Source organism: Carassius auratus, chromosome 20 (assembly GCF_003368295.1).
Source record: "Carassius auratus strain Wakin chromosome 20, ASM336829v1, whole genome shotgun sequence".
In the NCBI taxonomy this organism is placed as follows: Eukaryota; Metazoa; Chordata; class Actinopteri; order Cypriniformes; family Cyprinidae; genus Carassius; species Carassius auratus.
The window spans coordinates 17505638-17522561 of NC_039262.1; the positions used below are offsets into that span (position 1 = coordinate 17505638).

Genomic DNA, 16924 nt, shown 5'->3' on the forward strand with positions numbered 1-16924 from the left:
ATTATACAATACAGTTACTGTACATTAACTCAAAATGTAACATTACATTGCTTTAAATAAAGATTTTTTGCTTCAAAATAAAATTGTTATTTAGTAATAAAAGTTAATACACCTAATATAAATTTTGTGCACCGATCTGTATATATATATATATATATATATATATATATATATATATATATATATATATATATATATATATATATATATATATATATATATATATATATATATATATAAACATGAATATTTGATCCATCTACACTACATCACAAAACACCTTTCATTTATTGAGGTGCATGACCCATTTCAGCCGTTCAAAACAAAGTAATGAAATGTCAAAGTACATATCAGTACCAGCAGTTTACATATCAATAAACTTTATTTTAGGACTCACAGATCTTGCTATTGATTTCATAATACTTATAGTTGACTGTAAAATGAAACCGAACATGACAGGAAAATCTATATAAACTCAGGTAATGATAAAATGTGTGCAGTGGGAAAATACACATTTTGTGCCCAAATGACAGATAGACGTGTTTCAAGTCGGCATCAATATACTGCACTATGATGATACTAGATCTATACATCAGGGAAGTGACATTTATGGTGACAAGTGAGTATGATAAAGCCGTCCAACTCCAAAACCATTAGAAGTCGTAAACAAATCATTCCTGTGAGGTAAAATTTTACTAAAACATGCAAAAACTCAGCTGAGAAATGTAAATGTGTTGGAATAGCCTATTGAGAACATTAATCTCAATTAGTGTGGGAGCAAGAAACTGAACCGGGACACATGAAATTACAATAAACATGCTAATTAATGTGCTATAATTGGGAAAAACAGCAGTTTGTGCCTATTTATGACTTTTTCAGAGCATGTTATATGCCACGTTGCGATAACAAGCAGCACAAAATTATGAGATGATGTAAAAGAGCCACTGAATTGTTGATTCAGTTTTTGAATCAATACGGTTAAAAGAACTAATTCATAAAAATAAGACAAATAAGAAATAAACCGCTTAAAAACACAAAGAATGAGCTTAATTTGACGTCAAGTGTTTCTGTTTTCTTACACGAAGGGTTTGGCGGCAGTGCACAAGACCCGCGAGCGAGTGTATGTAGCGGAAAACTGAATAAAAGAGTGCAGATAACGCTAATTAAAGCTGGTTGGCTTTCAAAAATGGCCTCTTCTCTGTTTTCCCATTACATTCAGGGGACACGTTTGTGTGAGGAGTGAGAAACCCTGATTTACATCTGAGGAAGCAGCCATAGCCATCTCACCAGAGAGAGAGAGATCCCTCGCTTCCCTCTTCCTTCATTCCCGTCTAAAACATGAAGCGTGCGGAATTCCCGCGAGTCGAATTGGGTAACGTTTGATATCTGCCGCGGCCGTGTTTCTGTAAATAAAACCAGAAGAGGGATGAGAGAGAAGGAGCGAGAGGAACGCTACAGAGAGATGCGAGGCTCTATTTCAGGATTGTTTCTCTGACGATTTGGAATAATGATCTGAGTTTGTTTATTCTCCGCGTTTAATGATCACGCTGCGTATGAGCTGATTTCATCTCTCGTTCACACGCCCTAGCTGTATGTATTCAACTACTCTGACAGTTCATTGTCAGGTCTAACATTAATTTTGATGCCTTATTTCTTTTGGAACAGTCTAGTGGGAAAGAATCCCAAAATAATTACAGGAGGATTTAGTTAAAAACAAAACAAGCCCCCTGCTGCCTGCTCTAAATCTCCAGCACAGAACATGTAATCCCACCCAGGTCCAGTCTGAGAGGACCGGTTCATTGTGGAGGTCACTGGAGATTCATATGGAGTTTAAACTTTGATCTCTCTTTGGTTTTATCAATATTCATAATTCAGCTGCTTTGTAGTGTTTTTTTACAGAATGTTTAGGGGAGACTTTGACACTGAGAGTCGCACATACACCGCCACACGTGGTGCTGTGGCAGTCTGCAAAACCGTCTGGTGATTAAGAGTTGTTTTTTCATAAGATGTGTTATGACATATGTTGGCTGTTCTGAATAAGCTGAAGCTTTGCTCTAATCCATGTTACTAGCTGCAGTCTGAGAAAACAACAGCAGCAGACAGGAAGAACATCACACAACCTACACTCACTCACACATTCATTCATTTTCTTTCTTTATTTCTTTATTTCTTTCACCCATCTATTCTGTCTTTGACTTGAATGTCGTCTCTTGGTTTTTCATTTGTTGTCAACTAACCATTTGTTAAATCCCTCATTTATTCAATGATTTGGTTAGTTAGCTGGTTAATTGATTAATTGATTGGTCAACTAATGTATGTATGAGTAAATCCATCAATCATCCAATTGTTCAATCAGACATTCAGTCACTTGTTTGTTTGTTAGTGCTTTTTGTTATTGGTTCATTCAGTTATTTCTTCAATCATTTGATTTATAATCTGTTTGTTCAATTCATGTATTTGTTAGTTTTTTGGTACGTTTGCTTCATCTGTTCGGTTGGACAGTTGGTCAGTTTACCATTCATTCATTTCCTTCATTAGTTTGTTCATACGTTTATTCATTCTTTCAATGATTTGGTTGGTTGGTTGGCTTATTCATTTCATCAGTTGGTGTTACTTGGTTTATTGATCAAGTGATTGATCGGCCAGAGTACCAATTAATAGATCAATTAGCCAATTGCTTATTTATTTTTGTTTGTTAGTTTGTCTTTTTTCCCATTAATTTAATTATTTGTGTATATTTTTTATAATTCTATATTTTAATTATTATTTGTTCATTCATTTGAATTCGGATGGATTTTCATGTGTTGAATAGGTCTGTCTATTTTAAAATGGAAAATCTACAATACTAACAGGATCTGTATGTTGGACAAACATGCCTGGTTTGTGTATAATGAGAGAGATCTACTTCTGTTTGACTTTCAAACTGACTCATAACTCTACTCTTACTTTACATGAGCATTCAAAATTGGGTCATGTTGAGTTTTTATATCTATATTTAAAGAGTTTGTCAAATGGTGTATATATAGTTATATTCAAATAGCTTGGGCTGGATTTAGATTGCCGCTAACACACCACTAAATCAAGATGCCTGACATCTCATTTCCCCAACATGTCCAATTGAGTTGTGTGTTCGTGTTTTTGAAGGCATCTACCTGATGGCATTTAATTTCCTCTTGCTTTGGGTTCAGAGTGAAGTTTGATAGCTTGGCACCAGCTCTCTCACATTGGGGAGCATCAACAGTGATCCACCAGCGCTTGAGGTAGCGCAAATGTCAAAGTCACTTAAGCAGCCTCTTTCCTGTGGCTAATGAAAACGGCCCAGCAACACATGCCGGCTGGCTTTACTCATCTGGAATATGTTCAACCAAACACAGATCAATAAGAGCTCCGTTGAGGAACGCTCAGGGCACGCCAAGCACTCTGAACATCGCGCTCTGAAACGGAACACGTCCACCGGGCCTGGAACAATTAAAGCCAAATGGAAAGCAATAGAGGAAACGAAAGGGCGAGAGAGGCAGGGGAAAACAAAATAGCGGAGGAGGAGCGGGGGTGGGGTGGTTAAGTGGTCTTATCGTTACTACCCATGATGCCTCAGTGATGGGCGGCTCATGATGAGACAGCTGGGACGTGTTTCTGATATCTAAAAGGGCAACTGGAGAGATGATTGACAGGCTGCGGCATAAGAAAGGAGTGTGTATGTTAAGTGGATTGTCACTCCGGTCGGGAATAATGAGCCTGGAATGACACTTTAGCGGGATGCCTCGGATCAGACAGCAGGAGAACCCACACATTCCTTAAAATTTTTATTCAGAGCCAGGATACCTCTCTTTTTTCTTGCCTCTTCCTTTTCTACTACAAAAGAATGAGTGCTTGTGCCATGCTGATAAGTGTACTGTGCTAAGTACTACCTACTCTGTGCCTCCCAGACTTCCCAAACGTTTTAGCGGATATGTAGCACTTTTTTTGTTGTGAGGAAATATGGGCAGTCAGACGCAGTCAGACGCATAATTATTTGAGCCCACTGTAGCCCAATAAAAAGCTATATATCTCCTTATATATTTGTACTCTTCTTAATTTTTATGCCGAGATACATGTGGTTGTCTCAAAGAACGGATGTGGGTGGAGGCTAGGGATGACAATTCCAAGGAATTCTGGTTCCAATTTCCATTTCTTTTCAATAATTCCGGTTCCTTAACAGTGCCATTAAAATTGGAAGACATTTTGGAAGAAAAAATTAGCTGTTACCAAATATTGGGATAATTTCAGTAGTTTGGAAACTCATAATATGTGATCTTTACTTAAAAATTATATTTCACCAAACATGAGAAACTTCTCCAAGAGATTTATTATTGAGATTCACTAACAAGAGCCAGCTCATAAGAGTCATTGATCTGGACTTGCTGGTTGCTCTGTAGGCATTCCTTCACTAAAACGAATTGGAACATAGGAGTCACTTACTCAAGAATCAGATTTTCTGATTCACTAATAAGAATAATTTCATAATAATCACTAGCTTGCGTGTCATGCTTTGGTGTTTGTGTTTGATTCACTAAAACAGAACAAATTTATTAGCATTATTAGCTCTTGGTTCAGGCTCCAGCGTTTGCATTGTAAGTTTTTGATTCACTAAAAACAACTAGCTTGTAAGAGTCATTAGATTGACTATCAGACAGACTTTAGGTTTTTTATTGTATGTTTTTGATTTACTAAAAATAATTGGGTCATAAGAGTCATTAGTTTGGGGATCAGACTTTGTGTTTGTGTTATATGTTTTTGAGTGGCTAAAAAGAAACAGATCAAACAAGTCATTAGCTTGGGAATCAGACTTTGGTGTTCATGTTGAATGTTTTTGATTCACGGAGAAGTACCAGCTTATAAGAGTCACTAGCGTAAGTGTTTTACTTCTGTGTTTAAAAAGAGCTGGATCATAAGAGTCAACAGCTTGGGAATCATGCTTCAATGTTCGCATTGTGCATTACTGATTCATCAACAAGAAGCAGCTACAAAAATATAATAATAATAATAACAATAATCATTAGCTTGAGTCGCTAAAAAGAAACAGATCAAACAAGTCATTAGCTTGGGAATCAGACTTCGGTGTTCATGTTGAATGTTTTTGATTCACTAAAAAGAATCAGCTCATTAAAGTGATTCACTTTAGAATCAGACTTCACTAAACGCAGGCAACTCTTTTGGAGTATTTTATTCTTGCGTTTGATAACACATGTGAGAACTGTAAATGAAACTAAACGTAATTTAGTTTAATTTGTTATTTTTATACAAATGAAACCAGTTCTGAATACATTTATTCAAACCATTTTAAACCACACTGTTTTTGACACTACATCTGTTCACTTGCTTTGTATGTGTGTGTGTGTGTGCGTTCTTGGCTCGTACCTGTGCTGAGGTGTGTCCCAATGGCAGCTGTTCTCATTGGGCTGTAAGATGCCATGTGCTCTGACAGTGCCATCTGTGCAACGGGTGCCAGTTGCCAACCTGTCCCGATCATGTCATGCCAAGGCCTGTACATACCCTGTACAACCACCACAAGTAATGAATCTAGCGCCCTGTCACTCATTAAACACACAAACCTTTTAGACAGGGAAACAAAGGATGGTGTTTATTTTGTGTCACACAGTGGGCCACTGGGATCCTGTGGGTTTGGGTCGTTTCAGGGTTAATCAACTGTCAATCAAAAAAAGAGAAGGACATCTGTTCACAGAACAGTCAAATAGGGGCAGGCCACACAAAACAACATACTGACTGACTTCAAGCCAGACCGAACCTTCGGTCCATCTCAGACAGCAAAATATCCCCCGCTGAGTGATGTTCTTTGGGTCTTGAGTCATATTCTTCAGGGAACATGAAGATTTGTCATCTTTTCTTTTGACCTGGAGACCCAAAACCTTGTTAATGCTCAAGGTTTTGTAAAGGCCAGTGCAGAAACACACCAGTGAGTCAAAGAGTGGAATCACCAAGTGTGCAAGTATAGAAAGGAGATGGGCGCTTTATCAGGCGACTCGTTATTCAGGGTCTTCTGAGTCATAGTGGAAAATCAGATGTGCAGGAGAACTAATCTACTGTCTGAAAGAAAGACAGATGAGCTGAAAAGAGGCTGAATGCAAAAAAAAATTCCCATTTTATTTTATTTTATAATGCTCAAAAAAACCCACAAGTGTCCCCTTTATTTTTTTGAGCAGTATATTTTATTTTATTTTTAAGTGAATAACATTCAGCATTGATGTATTAATTTAATTAGAAGTGACAGTAAAGAGATTAATAATGTTACATAGATTTATATGTCAAATTTATGCTTTTGAGCTTTCTACTCACCAAAAATCCAGGCGGAAAATATATCACAAATTCCACAGAATTATTAAGCAACACAACTATTTTCCACATTGATAATAATAAGAGCAGCAAATAAGCACATTAGGACTATTTCTGAAGGATCATGATTTCTGAAAATTGTATTTTAAATTAATAAAATATAAAACAGATATTTTAATTGTAGTTTTCAAATATATTAATGTTTAAATTGTATTTTTGATCAAATAAATTCAGACTTAATGTAGGAGATTTCTAAAAAAAAAAAAAATGCATTACTGAGCCCACATTTTTTAACTATTGTGAGTTCATCTGTCAGGTGATAAGGCTAATATAATTAGCCTAGAAATAAGGCTAATATAATATTTGCCCCAGTGTTTGATTCATGTGTTAGTTTGGTAAATCACACTTTTGCAATCCAGTTCAGCACTATATTCTAATATTTTCTTTCATAATCAGCAATCCACTGTCTGCTAGCGTATCCTAGCCCTCGTTCTTACTCCCAATCTCTCTCTCTCTCTCTCTCTCTCTCTCCCTCTCTCTCTCTCAGTAATAGGCTGAACGGTGCTGGTTAGAGTTCAGAGAGAGGCTTTATTAGCTGTGGTCCAAATAAGATGAGACAGGAAACAGACTGAGAGCTACCGTGACCCAGATTTTGATAATTTTTGTGTGTAAGACTCTCACTTTCTCTCTTTCATTTCTCTCGCCCACACACACATACAGACACCCCCACAGAAAGACCTTGTCTGAAAAAAGAAAAAGAAATTACAGAGCATAGGCGTCACTAGACTTTCATCTCAGCACCCCTAAAAATCACAATTAACTCAGTTGTCAGCACCCTTGAAAATGTGATTATCTCTCTTTACGTTTGCTAAAGACAGTGGCTGTGTTAGATATCTCAGGTTAGTTTATGTAGCCATTTTATAATTATATTAATTGTTTTAATTATGTAGTATTGTTTTATTTATTTTTTTCCCCTTCAAATTCAAGTAGGATGAGGTTGAAATTTGCTGGTACTGACTACTAGATCACCAAGACAATAGCTGTCAGGATGGAGGATTGTGGGTATGAGCATTTGTTCAGTATGTAGATATGTATTTTTGACTGACAGGTCTGATTCGCTGTAATGTGGAGGCTGTTTTGTCAGGTGTGCTGTTGAGTGACAGCACATGTATAAGTGTTATCTGCTATATTCAAATATTCAGAATAGAACTTGTCCAGCATTTATCTCATGCTTTGACATACTATAAAAGGACATTTCTTGTTGCTTGTTATGAATTGTTGTCTTTATCTGAATATATAAGTGGTAAATGTGCTGGTATGAGTTTTTATTTCGATAGCAGGGAGGGACTTGGATAATCCTTTCATATTCAGGGTATGTCCCGAATACAGGAAGGTGAACTGGGACTCAGTACAGATGGCAAGGGAAAAGAGAGCAGAACCTGACGTGTCCTGTCATTTACCCAGACGGTATGTACGCGTGTGTAAGTGAGTGTGGTTATCTGGATTTTATGTCGGAGAATAGTTGTCACATGCTGTCAGCTGAGGAGAGGCTAGTAATGACACATTTATCTACCCACATGTGTGTGAATGTGGGTAACACTGCATTTAAACACTTAGGATCTCCATTGATTTCCATCAAAAGAGAGAATGGATGGAACTGTGGCATTTTGGTTAGCGCATATACTATAGATGCATTGAGCCATGCTGCTCGTATGGGTGATGCAGGTTCAAGCAGGTTACAGCACATTCTGCTGTATTTGGCAGTGCCTATATGCTTCCATATTTAATAATGCTAAGGTGTAATGGGCGGGGCTAGATGGCAGCATTTTTATTTCTGTTTTCTTTTTTTTTTTTTTTTTTTGGTCTTTTCGGTTTATATATTGTTGGTGTTTTATTCTACCATAGTTGTATTTTTTTATTTAAATTATTTTTTATTTAAATTTTTGTTTTTTATTACTGCTATTACTATTTTTTACTTTTATTTTTTATTTTTTTAGTTCAGTTTTAACTTCTTAAAACTTTTGTAGATTCTTTTTTTTATTTTATTTATAGATACAAATTTTAGTATTGGAGGGCTGCCAAATATATACGTATATATATATATATATATATATATATATATATATATATATATATATATATATATATATATATATATATATATATATATATATATCTATACATATATGTATGTATGTTTGTAATGTATGTAAGTTTCTTATTTACTTATTTATTTACATTTCCTATTTATTTGTTTATTTACATTTCTTATTTACTTATTTATTTACATTTCTTATTTTTTTTGTTCATTCATTTATTTATGTTTCTTATGTATTTATTAATTTATTTTAGTTTTCCTTTTATTTATTTAATTCAGTTTTCAGTATTTCAGTATTTTCAGCTTTAGCAAACACCACTACAGTAGTAAAGCCTCAGTGTTTGCGCTGACTGTTTGACCCCAGCTGGTCTGTAAACGGCAGAGTCGGCAGGGTTTCTGTAAGACCGGCCGAGATGTGGTCAGAGAAGTGTGCACTAGCCCAGACGCCCGCAGCCTGCCGCAGCGCCTGGCACCATGTACCTGTTAGTGGTGGGTGATTTATGAGGATTAAGCAGGCTTGTTGGCAGCGTGCTACTTATGGGCATCCAATTTACTGCCAGTTTCCTCCTCCTTCTCCTCTTGCCCTCCTTACTCTTCCATAGATCCGTGGGTGCTGAAGTCCCTGGCATGGTGGATGATCATTTAGACGTAGCTGGATACACCATTCTTTCAGGAGCTTTTTATAGAGTGTCAATTAGTCTTGGAAAGCGTGAAGGAGTATTCCGGATGTATTTGTAGTAGCGGCAGTTGTCCCAGTAGATGTGGGAGGCATGGAAAAGTCCTCCACCATGTTGATTGCGGTGTTCTACAAAGCTGAAGAAGTGCATCCAGAACCTGAAGGAGTAGTTTTGTGGTTGCCATCATTTTGCCTGCCAGTCCATCCCAGCTATCCAGCTTCGCTACATAGCTGAAGTAATGTCAAGAGGACATAGGAGGTTAAATAGCATGACCTTGGTGAAGGACGCCAGTCTTTTAATTTGTGTTATCAGCTGCTGTTAGTGCATACAAACCTGACATCGTTGCATTAAAATGTTTCTTGTTCTTTGACCCCCTTTTAATCAGTTTTCACATTTGATTTGATTGACTGGTCTAAATCTAAATTTGAGTCCACCCTCTTCTTCCAGCAGGGCTCTTTCTCCTTAGCGTTTAACCAGGATATGCCTACAAATGCATGAAAGTGAGTACTGTACCTTCATGGGTGTTGTAGTGGTAGTTATTTTCCAGTTTTCACTTGGTGATGACAAGTAAGTAGTAAGTCAAGCAGTCATTCAAGATGTCCACCAACCGTCTAGTCAACTGGTGTCTAGGATTTTGTTTTCAAATGTTTTGTCTCAGCTATATTATTTTCACAGGGCATTAATTTATATACACAAAAAAATCATTTTAAAATGGTTTGTAGCATGCTGATACACTGTTAAAAACAAAGGCTCTTTATTGGCGTTGATGGTTCCAAAAAGAACCTTTAACATTCCATTGCACAAAAGGTTCTTCACAGTGTAAAACTATGGCACCAGGAATGCTACACTCAAAAATTACAATTTGCCGCTAATTGACTCAACCTCAGGTGTCCCCTTAAAATCATAATTCCAACAATTTTATGGAAATCTTTTGTAACATTATAAAAGTGTTTTAGTTAACAGTTTATTTTAAGGTGTACTTTTTATAATAACAGTTAATTATGCATAATTACATGCAAATAACCCTAACCCTAAACATATAGTAAGTGCATGTAGTTAATTACTTAAATGTATAATTATACTTCAGGCGTAATGAATGTCCTCAATTGTGACTCACTTTAGCAAATCATGTTGGATTCATACTGTACCCATTGGAATCCATACTGGCCAAGTGAATAGAATAGATATGACAGAAATGAGGATATGAGCTTAATTCTTGCATGGGGTTTGGTTTGGTAAGCACATCCACAATATTTGGAGTCCTGTAGATTCATGTTTATCTTGCCAAACATTTCACGACATCTGAAAATAGCAGATAAAGAAAAACATGAAAGCCAACGACGAATGATACATTCCTATGTCTAGTGGCTTAGTCACCACTTTTCATGCGCAGTGAACTTCTCCGGCTCACCCACTTTCCTCACACGCTCTGAATGTGTGGCATGTCCCAGAGGAGACCTTAACCTAGATATTAGAAATATCTCTCATGCCTCATGAGAATGATGCACCAGACCTCGCCTTATGTCTCGGGGAGGAAGAGAGGAGGGTACATAAGAGAAAAATACTTGGTCTTCGTCTTCAAACAGAAAAAGAATATATGCTTCTGGCAGGAAATGTGTAGTTAACATACATTTTTGCTTTATGAGAGCGTAGGGAAAGAACGGGACAAAAATGAGACGTTGCAGGTCAGACTCAAACTTGCTTATCCCATATGAGCACCAAGGTCATGCGTTGACTGCCGTGCCACAATTTCCATTCTATTTTCTATGTTTTTGTTCATGTTGGATATAAAAGGTGAAGCAAACAATGGTATTTTTCCCTGAAAGTGACAATACGACATTCAGAGATTTTCATTGCAGGACAGCGAGCCAGCTGGGCTGAATAGTATCAAGGATTACACAATTCCAGATGCATAGAGCGAAGGTGAAGTGAGAAGCTAATGAAAATGGAAAGAAAATGGCTAGAATGGGAAAATGCTTAGCGGGGAACTCGGTCTCCCTCTCTCCGCGAGATAATGGCAGTAATTGGACTGACTCACGGCTCCTCTCTGTGTGTTTCTCTCAGATAAAGAGCGCCGTGTGAATCTCCGCTGCTCTGCGACATGCTCTCTCCATTCGGAATTAAATGTTCTGCACACAATGTGCGGCGCGTGGCCAGGCGGTGGCTGGAGCTCCAAATGAAATGGCTGTTTAAATCCCTCGGCGGCAGCTTACAGTGGCCGCTACCCCGGCCTGCTGAGCGGAGCCCTGGACTTTAGAGGCTTTTGCAGACTAGCCTCTCAAAGCTGCTGCACTCAGAACTGATGTGTTTGGGCTTTAACTTTGCAATACATTTAGTTTTTTGTGGGGCAGACTAATTCTCCTGATTTACTGGTATTAAGGCTTTACATTTCGGATGTGGGCTTGGAACTGAGCATCTAAATCTCATCCAAAATACTGATATGGAGTACAAGTAAATCTGATACTACCAAATATATTTAAAGAGCTAGTTCCCCCCAAAATTACAAATTTGTCCCCGTGACTTTCCAATCCTGTATGACTTTCTTTCTTCCTTCAAAAAAAGAAATTAAACAAGTTTTTGTCCGTACAATGAAAGTGAATGGAATTCCGAAACATTGAATTCTGGACCCCATATCAGTGTTATTCTAGTATCATTGACAAAAAGTATAATAAAGTGAACAAAAAACAAATAGCCATAAATGAACAAGACCTGACTGCGAACACAGGAAACACAAGGGTTAACAAGATTAACAAATGCTGTGTATATGATTAAGACAGAAACTAGACAAAACTACAAACTAAAAGTCCACACAGCAAAAACAAAAGCACAAAATAATTATTATTATTATTATTTTTATTTTTATTTAATTCCAAGGTTAAATTTGTTTGTGTTATTTGTATATTTAGACATTTAAAAAAATATTTATAATATTTATAATTATATAAAATATTTTGTTTAATTGGAAATTCATGCAGTTTTTTATTTTATTTATGTTTAGTTTTAGTTATTTTAGTCAGTTAAACAAACAAACTAAAAATATTGCAATGGGAGCTCGCAGAAATAAATAATAATTGAACGTTTAAGCATTATTTTTATATAGTCTTTATCATTTTATTGTAATAGAATATGTATGCACTTATAGTAAGTATTGATTGATTGATTGATTGATTGATTCATTCATTCATTCATTCATTCATTCCTCCATTCATCCATTCATCCATTCATTCATTCATGTTTTAATTATTTTAGTAGTTCACTAAACAAATTCGAGAAATATTGCCTTGACACCTAGATGAAATAATACATTATTTTAAGTAAGGTTTTTTTTTTTTTTTTTTTTTTACCTTATAATATTTTCCACAGAAAAAGGGAAGTCATACAGGTTTGTGATTTAATAATGAGGGAATTTAAAATGTAGATTTAGTTTGTTGTTTGTAGATTGTATCATGTCGGTCCATAAACTTAGGATGTTGTGCTTTGTGACTCATCCCAGTCGATACATCTCGAGGTGTATGGATTTCTAAGTGATGCCATGATGTTCGGCTGGCCCGCCTGAGCAGTTAGCGCCGGTCCCTGCGGTCTGATTGCTGTTGTGAGGTGGAGCAGGGTTGATCTGCTGATGGCTCTGGCACCTGCAGTGATGCTACAGTGCCACTGAGGCCAATTAACACATGAAAGGTGCTTCCCACCTCCCGACTGGCAGCGCCAGAGGAGCGGGCTGGTGAAGGAAGAGAAGGAGGCGATGGTGGAGGTGCACAGGAAAGGAAGCTGGCGCCGTTTGCTCATGCGATGACAAGGTGAGAGGCGAGAGAGAGCTGATGAAACAATCCAGTGCTTCCTCTTGCCTCTTTCCAGCTGCAGGGAGAGGAAACACTGTGAGAAAACAAGGCAAAACCTCCTTCAGAAAGAGCGATGTCACACTGTCCAACATTATTAACATCAACAGTATAAACAATTATTTACATGTTCTGCAAGTTGTCATCTCCAGGGCTTTCAGAAGACATTTGGCCTTCTGAACTTTTGTATTTGAGTGTATTCCAGGCTTTTATATATTGTGTAAACAGTACAGTACAGTACAGTGAGTCCAAGATAAAGAAACTGAACGATCGAACAAATGAACAAACAAATAAACATGAACATGTTTCATATAAAAAATAAGTACATAGAAATAAATATTTAAATCTATATATCTATCCATCCATCTATCTATCTATCTATCTATCTATCTATCTATCTATCTATCTATCTATCTATCTATCTATCTATCTATCTATCTAAATAAAAATGATGCTTATAGAATTGGCGTATTCAAGTCATTATATGTATGAATTGCATTTGTGTGTTTTCATGTCATGAGACAATCAATGGGTATTAACATTATATGGTAAGACTTTGGCTGGAAGCATTCAAAATGTCTTCAATCTGTTGTCTTGCAGCCCTTGCTGGGAGTGAATGAGATGCCGTGTCGAGGCTAGAGGCAGCGGTGGACTGTTCCCGAGTCAGTGGAAAGCCCCTCTAGATGAGCCAGTCACAGCCACCCAGCTGCACGGTAAAGGACTAAGGATTTAATATGTCAACAGAGGCCGAGCTCCAGCCTGCTGCCAGACCCAGCGTCAGAAAGGACTCCAAGAAGAGAGGTACGAGCACTCATAAGGACACATGTGTAAACAGACAAACACACACTCACGCCCGGGGGCTTGTTCAGTCTGCGGGGGTCAGCTTTAAAATCACAGGCATACTGTGCAGATACCACACACACACTCAAACATAAACCCACAGCGCCATAGGGCTGGAAGATAGAACTGAATCTTGTTATTTGAAACGTTTGGACAGAACTGAATGAATTATTGTTTATGCTAATGTTTCTCAGATGCAAGAGTGGCATGTTATTTAGTTTGTTTGTTTTTCTTCAAGATTTTTTTGGTGAACAGTTTTTTATTTATCTATATCATTCATTTATTTATTTAGATATTTACTTGCTTGCTTACTTATGAGCTGGAGTCAGTGTTATGTTGATATCTTTGAGAAACTATTATAGTTTTTATTAATGTTTAGAATTTTTATTATTGTTTTTTTTTTCATTTTCATTTTATTTGAAGTTTCTATAATGCTGTTGTGTTTCTTTTGGCATTATTATTATTACTATTACTTTTAATATGTTAATATTTATTTTTATTTCAGTTTTATATTCATTTTAATTATATATCACATTGAATTTTCTATATAGGTTTTATTAATATTTTGAATCATATATAAATGCAATATGTCTATATAGTTTTTATTCGTTTTAATTTTTATTTACGTTTTAGTTTCAATTATTTTAGTACAAGGTAAACTGAATAAAATGTAGAATTGTTGAAACATTTATTCATTTAAGTTGGTTTTACTTTACTTTTATTTAACTATGATACCTCAGGTGTCTAATCTTATTGTACAGTACTATCATTCTTTAGCTAGGGTCGACTGTTCTTCCATAAAGTTAAAGCGAGAGAGACAGTTCCCTGGTGGATGCAGTATGACATTTATTGATTTTCTATATGTGTACTGTACAGTATGTGTTTATATGCCCACTGCTTTGTACTTTAATGCTCAGAATGATCATTTACCATATTTTCCCTGTCAGCACCCTCGTCTTTGCTCTGGGTCACACTCTTAATGGGTACTCAGACAGATGTTTGGTGTGGGACCAGTGCCAAGGGGCCTGTCGGTCATTGTATGGCACTGCACAGAGGGGACAGACTGTTGCCTCTCTTGTTATAATGAGTCTTGTTGCACTGCCCTCTTGTGATGCACCACCTGTTCCTTAGTGGCCACACAATGGCATTTAGTGCCAGGCTATGAGCCCATGAGACCGTAGCAGCACACCAGATGTCCCATAGAGCTCATACAGTGAGAGCTCTGTCTGTCTAGAAGTCTCTGACTTCTACATATACAGTAGTTTGTATGTCTAAGAACAAGTCTACAAACTTTCTGGACATTCGATACTTATATTTTAACATTTTTAATTATTCATTTTTCTTAGGGGGTGTCATAATAGGTTTCATTGCATTTGAAAAAAAAAAAACAGCTAAACATACCGTATTTTTCGGACTATAAGTCACACCTAAGTATAAGTCGCATCAGTCCAAAAATACGTCATGATGAGTAAAAAAAAACATATATAAGTCGCACTGGACTATAAGTCGCATTTATTTAGAACCAAGCACCAAGAGAAAACATTACAGTCTACAGCCACGAGAGGGCGCTCTGTGCAGACTACAGGAGCACTGAGCAGCATCTCTGGCAGCATAGAGCGCCCTCTCGCGGCTGTAGACGGTAATGTTTTCTCTTGGTACATTTCTGTTGGTTCATGTCAAATTAATTTTGATAAATAAGGCGCACCTGACTATAAGTCTCAGGACCAGCCAAACTATGAAAAAAGTGCGACTTATAGTCTGGAAAATATGGTAATTAATTAATATATTTTAATGAATTAATTTGGTTGTTAATTTATAATGTTAAAGAGCCAGTAAGATGAAAATTCTAATCCATCCAATTCTAATCCATATCATTTTAAAATTACCTCAATTCTCAGAGATCCCCAAACGGTTCGCGCGAAGCTGTTCAAAAGATTCAGTTTCCTTAAACCCCACCTTTCGATAGCATACTGTGTTCTGATTGGTCAACTGACATAGTCAGTTTTGATTGGTTGTTCCGTACACGACTTCACGGTAAACAATGTGTTAGCAACTTTTTGGGGTGAATTATGTCTTATTCCTCTAATCGCTAAGCAAATAGTAAAATAAAATAAAAAATAAAAAAAAACTTGCACAGTCTCGCTGCTTTTTCTTTTGTGTGGGCATATTCAAGCCGCGCGCTTCAGTTTGAATCTGAATATCGCGTTCAGCGCGGGGGCGTGGTCACATTAGATATGATGAAGGGAGACATGAAAAACGGACATCGCGTTGTTTTGATATGGATTACTTTATCACAGAATATTTTCGGCAGCACTTGATTAGTTTTAAAGTACACATGTCAAGCTTTCTTTAGATATCTCTCTCATGTATCTTCGTTGAGTATTCACGGAGTTACACTTCATTTTAATGACGTGTTTGTAAATGAAGATCAGCGCAGACAAAGGCTGCAGACAGCACACATATTGATAAGAAGCTCGGGAGAAAACAAACACATAACTATATAATCATACTTACAGGTTGTGATTCGGAGATGCTTGTTGGTCCAAATAAAGTTGGTAATGAACCCTCTTTTATGGCCTAATGCTTCTTTCTTTGGCAGTGAAAATAAAACAAACTTGCCCTTACAATTAAAAACACACTAGGCATTTCTCAATGTCAAGAATACTTCCTTGGTAGTACTGATCCTTCCAAGTCACTTCCTTCAGAGGCTAGGTGAGACTCCTCTTTAGCATACGGAGAACACGTAAATGGAACAGGCTAGCAAGTGCACGTAATTGCGTCATTACGTCAGTGGAAAGGTCCGTTTGAATAACGCTGTGAATGGTATCATTAAATTACTTTGGACAACTTAACTAGTTATTTATAAAAGAAATGCCGTTGACGCAACCAATTGTTAAATGACAGGCCCGGTTCAGTTAACCATTTGTATTTGTATAATTTACAATATCAATACGGTAGTAATTTTTACTGGCATTTAAACGTCAACCTTTACTTATATTTACTACAGTTATAACAAATGTTTGGTAACGTAAATAAAAACCGTTAATGCTCCGACTGCGTTAACGTTCGACATTTTTGAATTTTTGAACTAACGTTAGATAGCAAAGCTGCGCGCATAGGATTGTGGGTGATTTGAGAGCGCG

General features: G+C 36.8%; 1 protein-coding gene across 5 annotated transcripts in view; it reads left to right on the forward strand.

The window, feature by feature from the left end:
• LOC113121072 (disabled homolog 1-like) overlaps nucleotides 1-16924 on the forward strand; it is a 154028-nt gene that overhangs the window by 34361 nt on the left and 102743 nt on the right. For all 5 annotated transcript variants that reach the window (XM_026291301.1, XM_026291302.1, XM_026291303.1 and 2 more), the window contains exon 2: nucleotides 13542-13742. In XM_026291301.1, the coding sequence (XP_026147086.1) occupies nucleotides 13676-13742 (67 nt within the window). In that variant the 5' untranslated portion in view covers nucleotides 13542-13675. The remainder of the gene's footprint in view (nucleotides 1-13541; nucleotides 13743-16924) is intronic.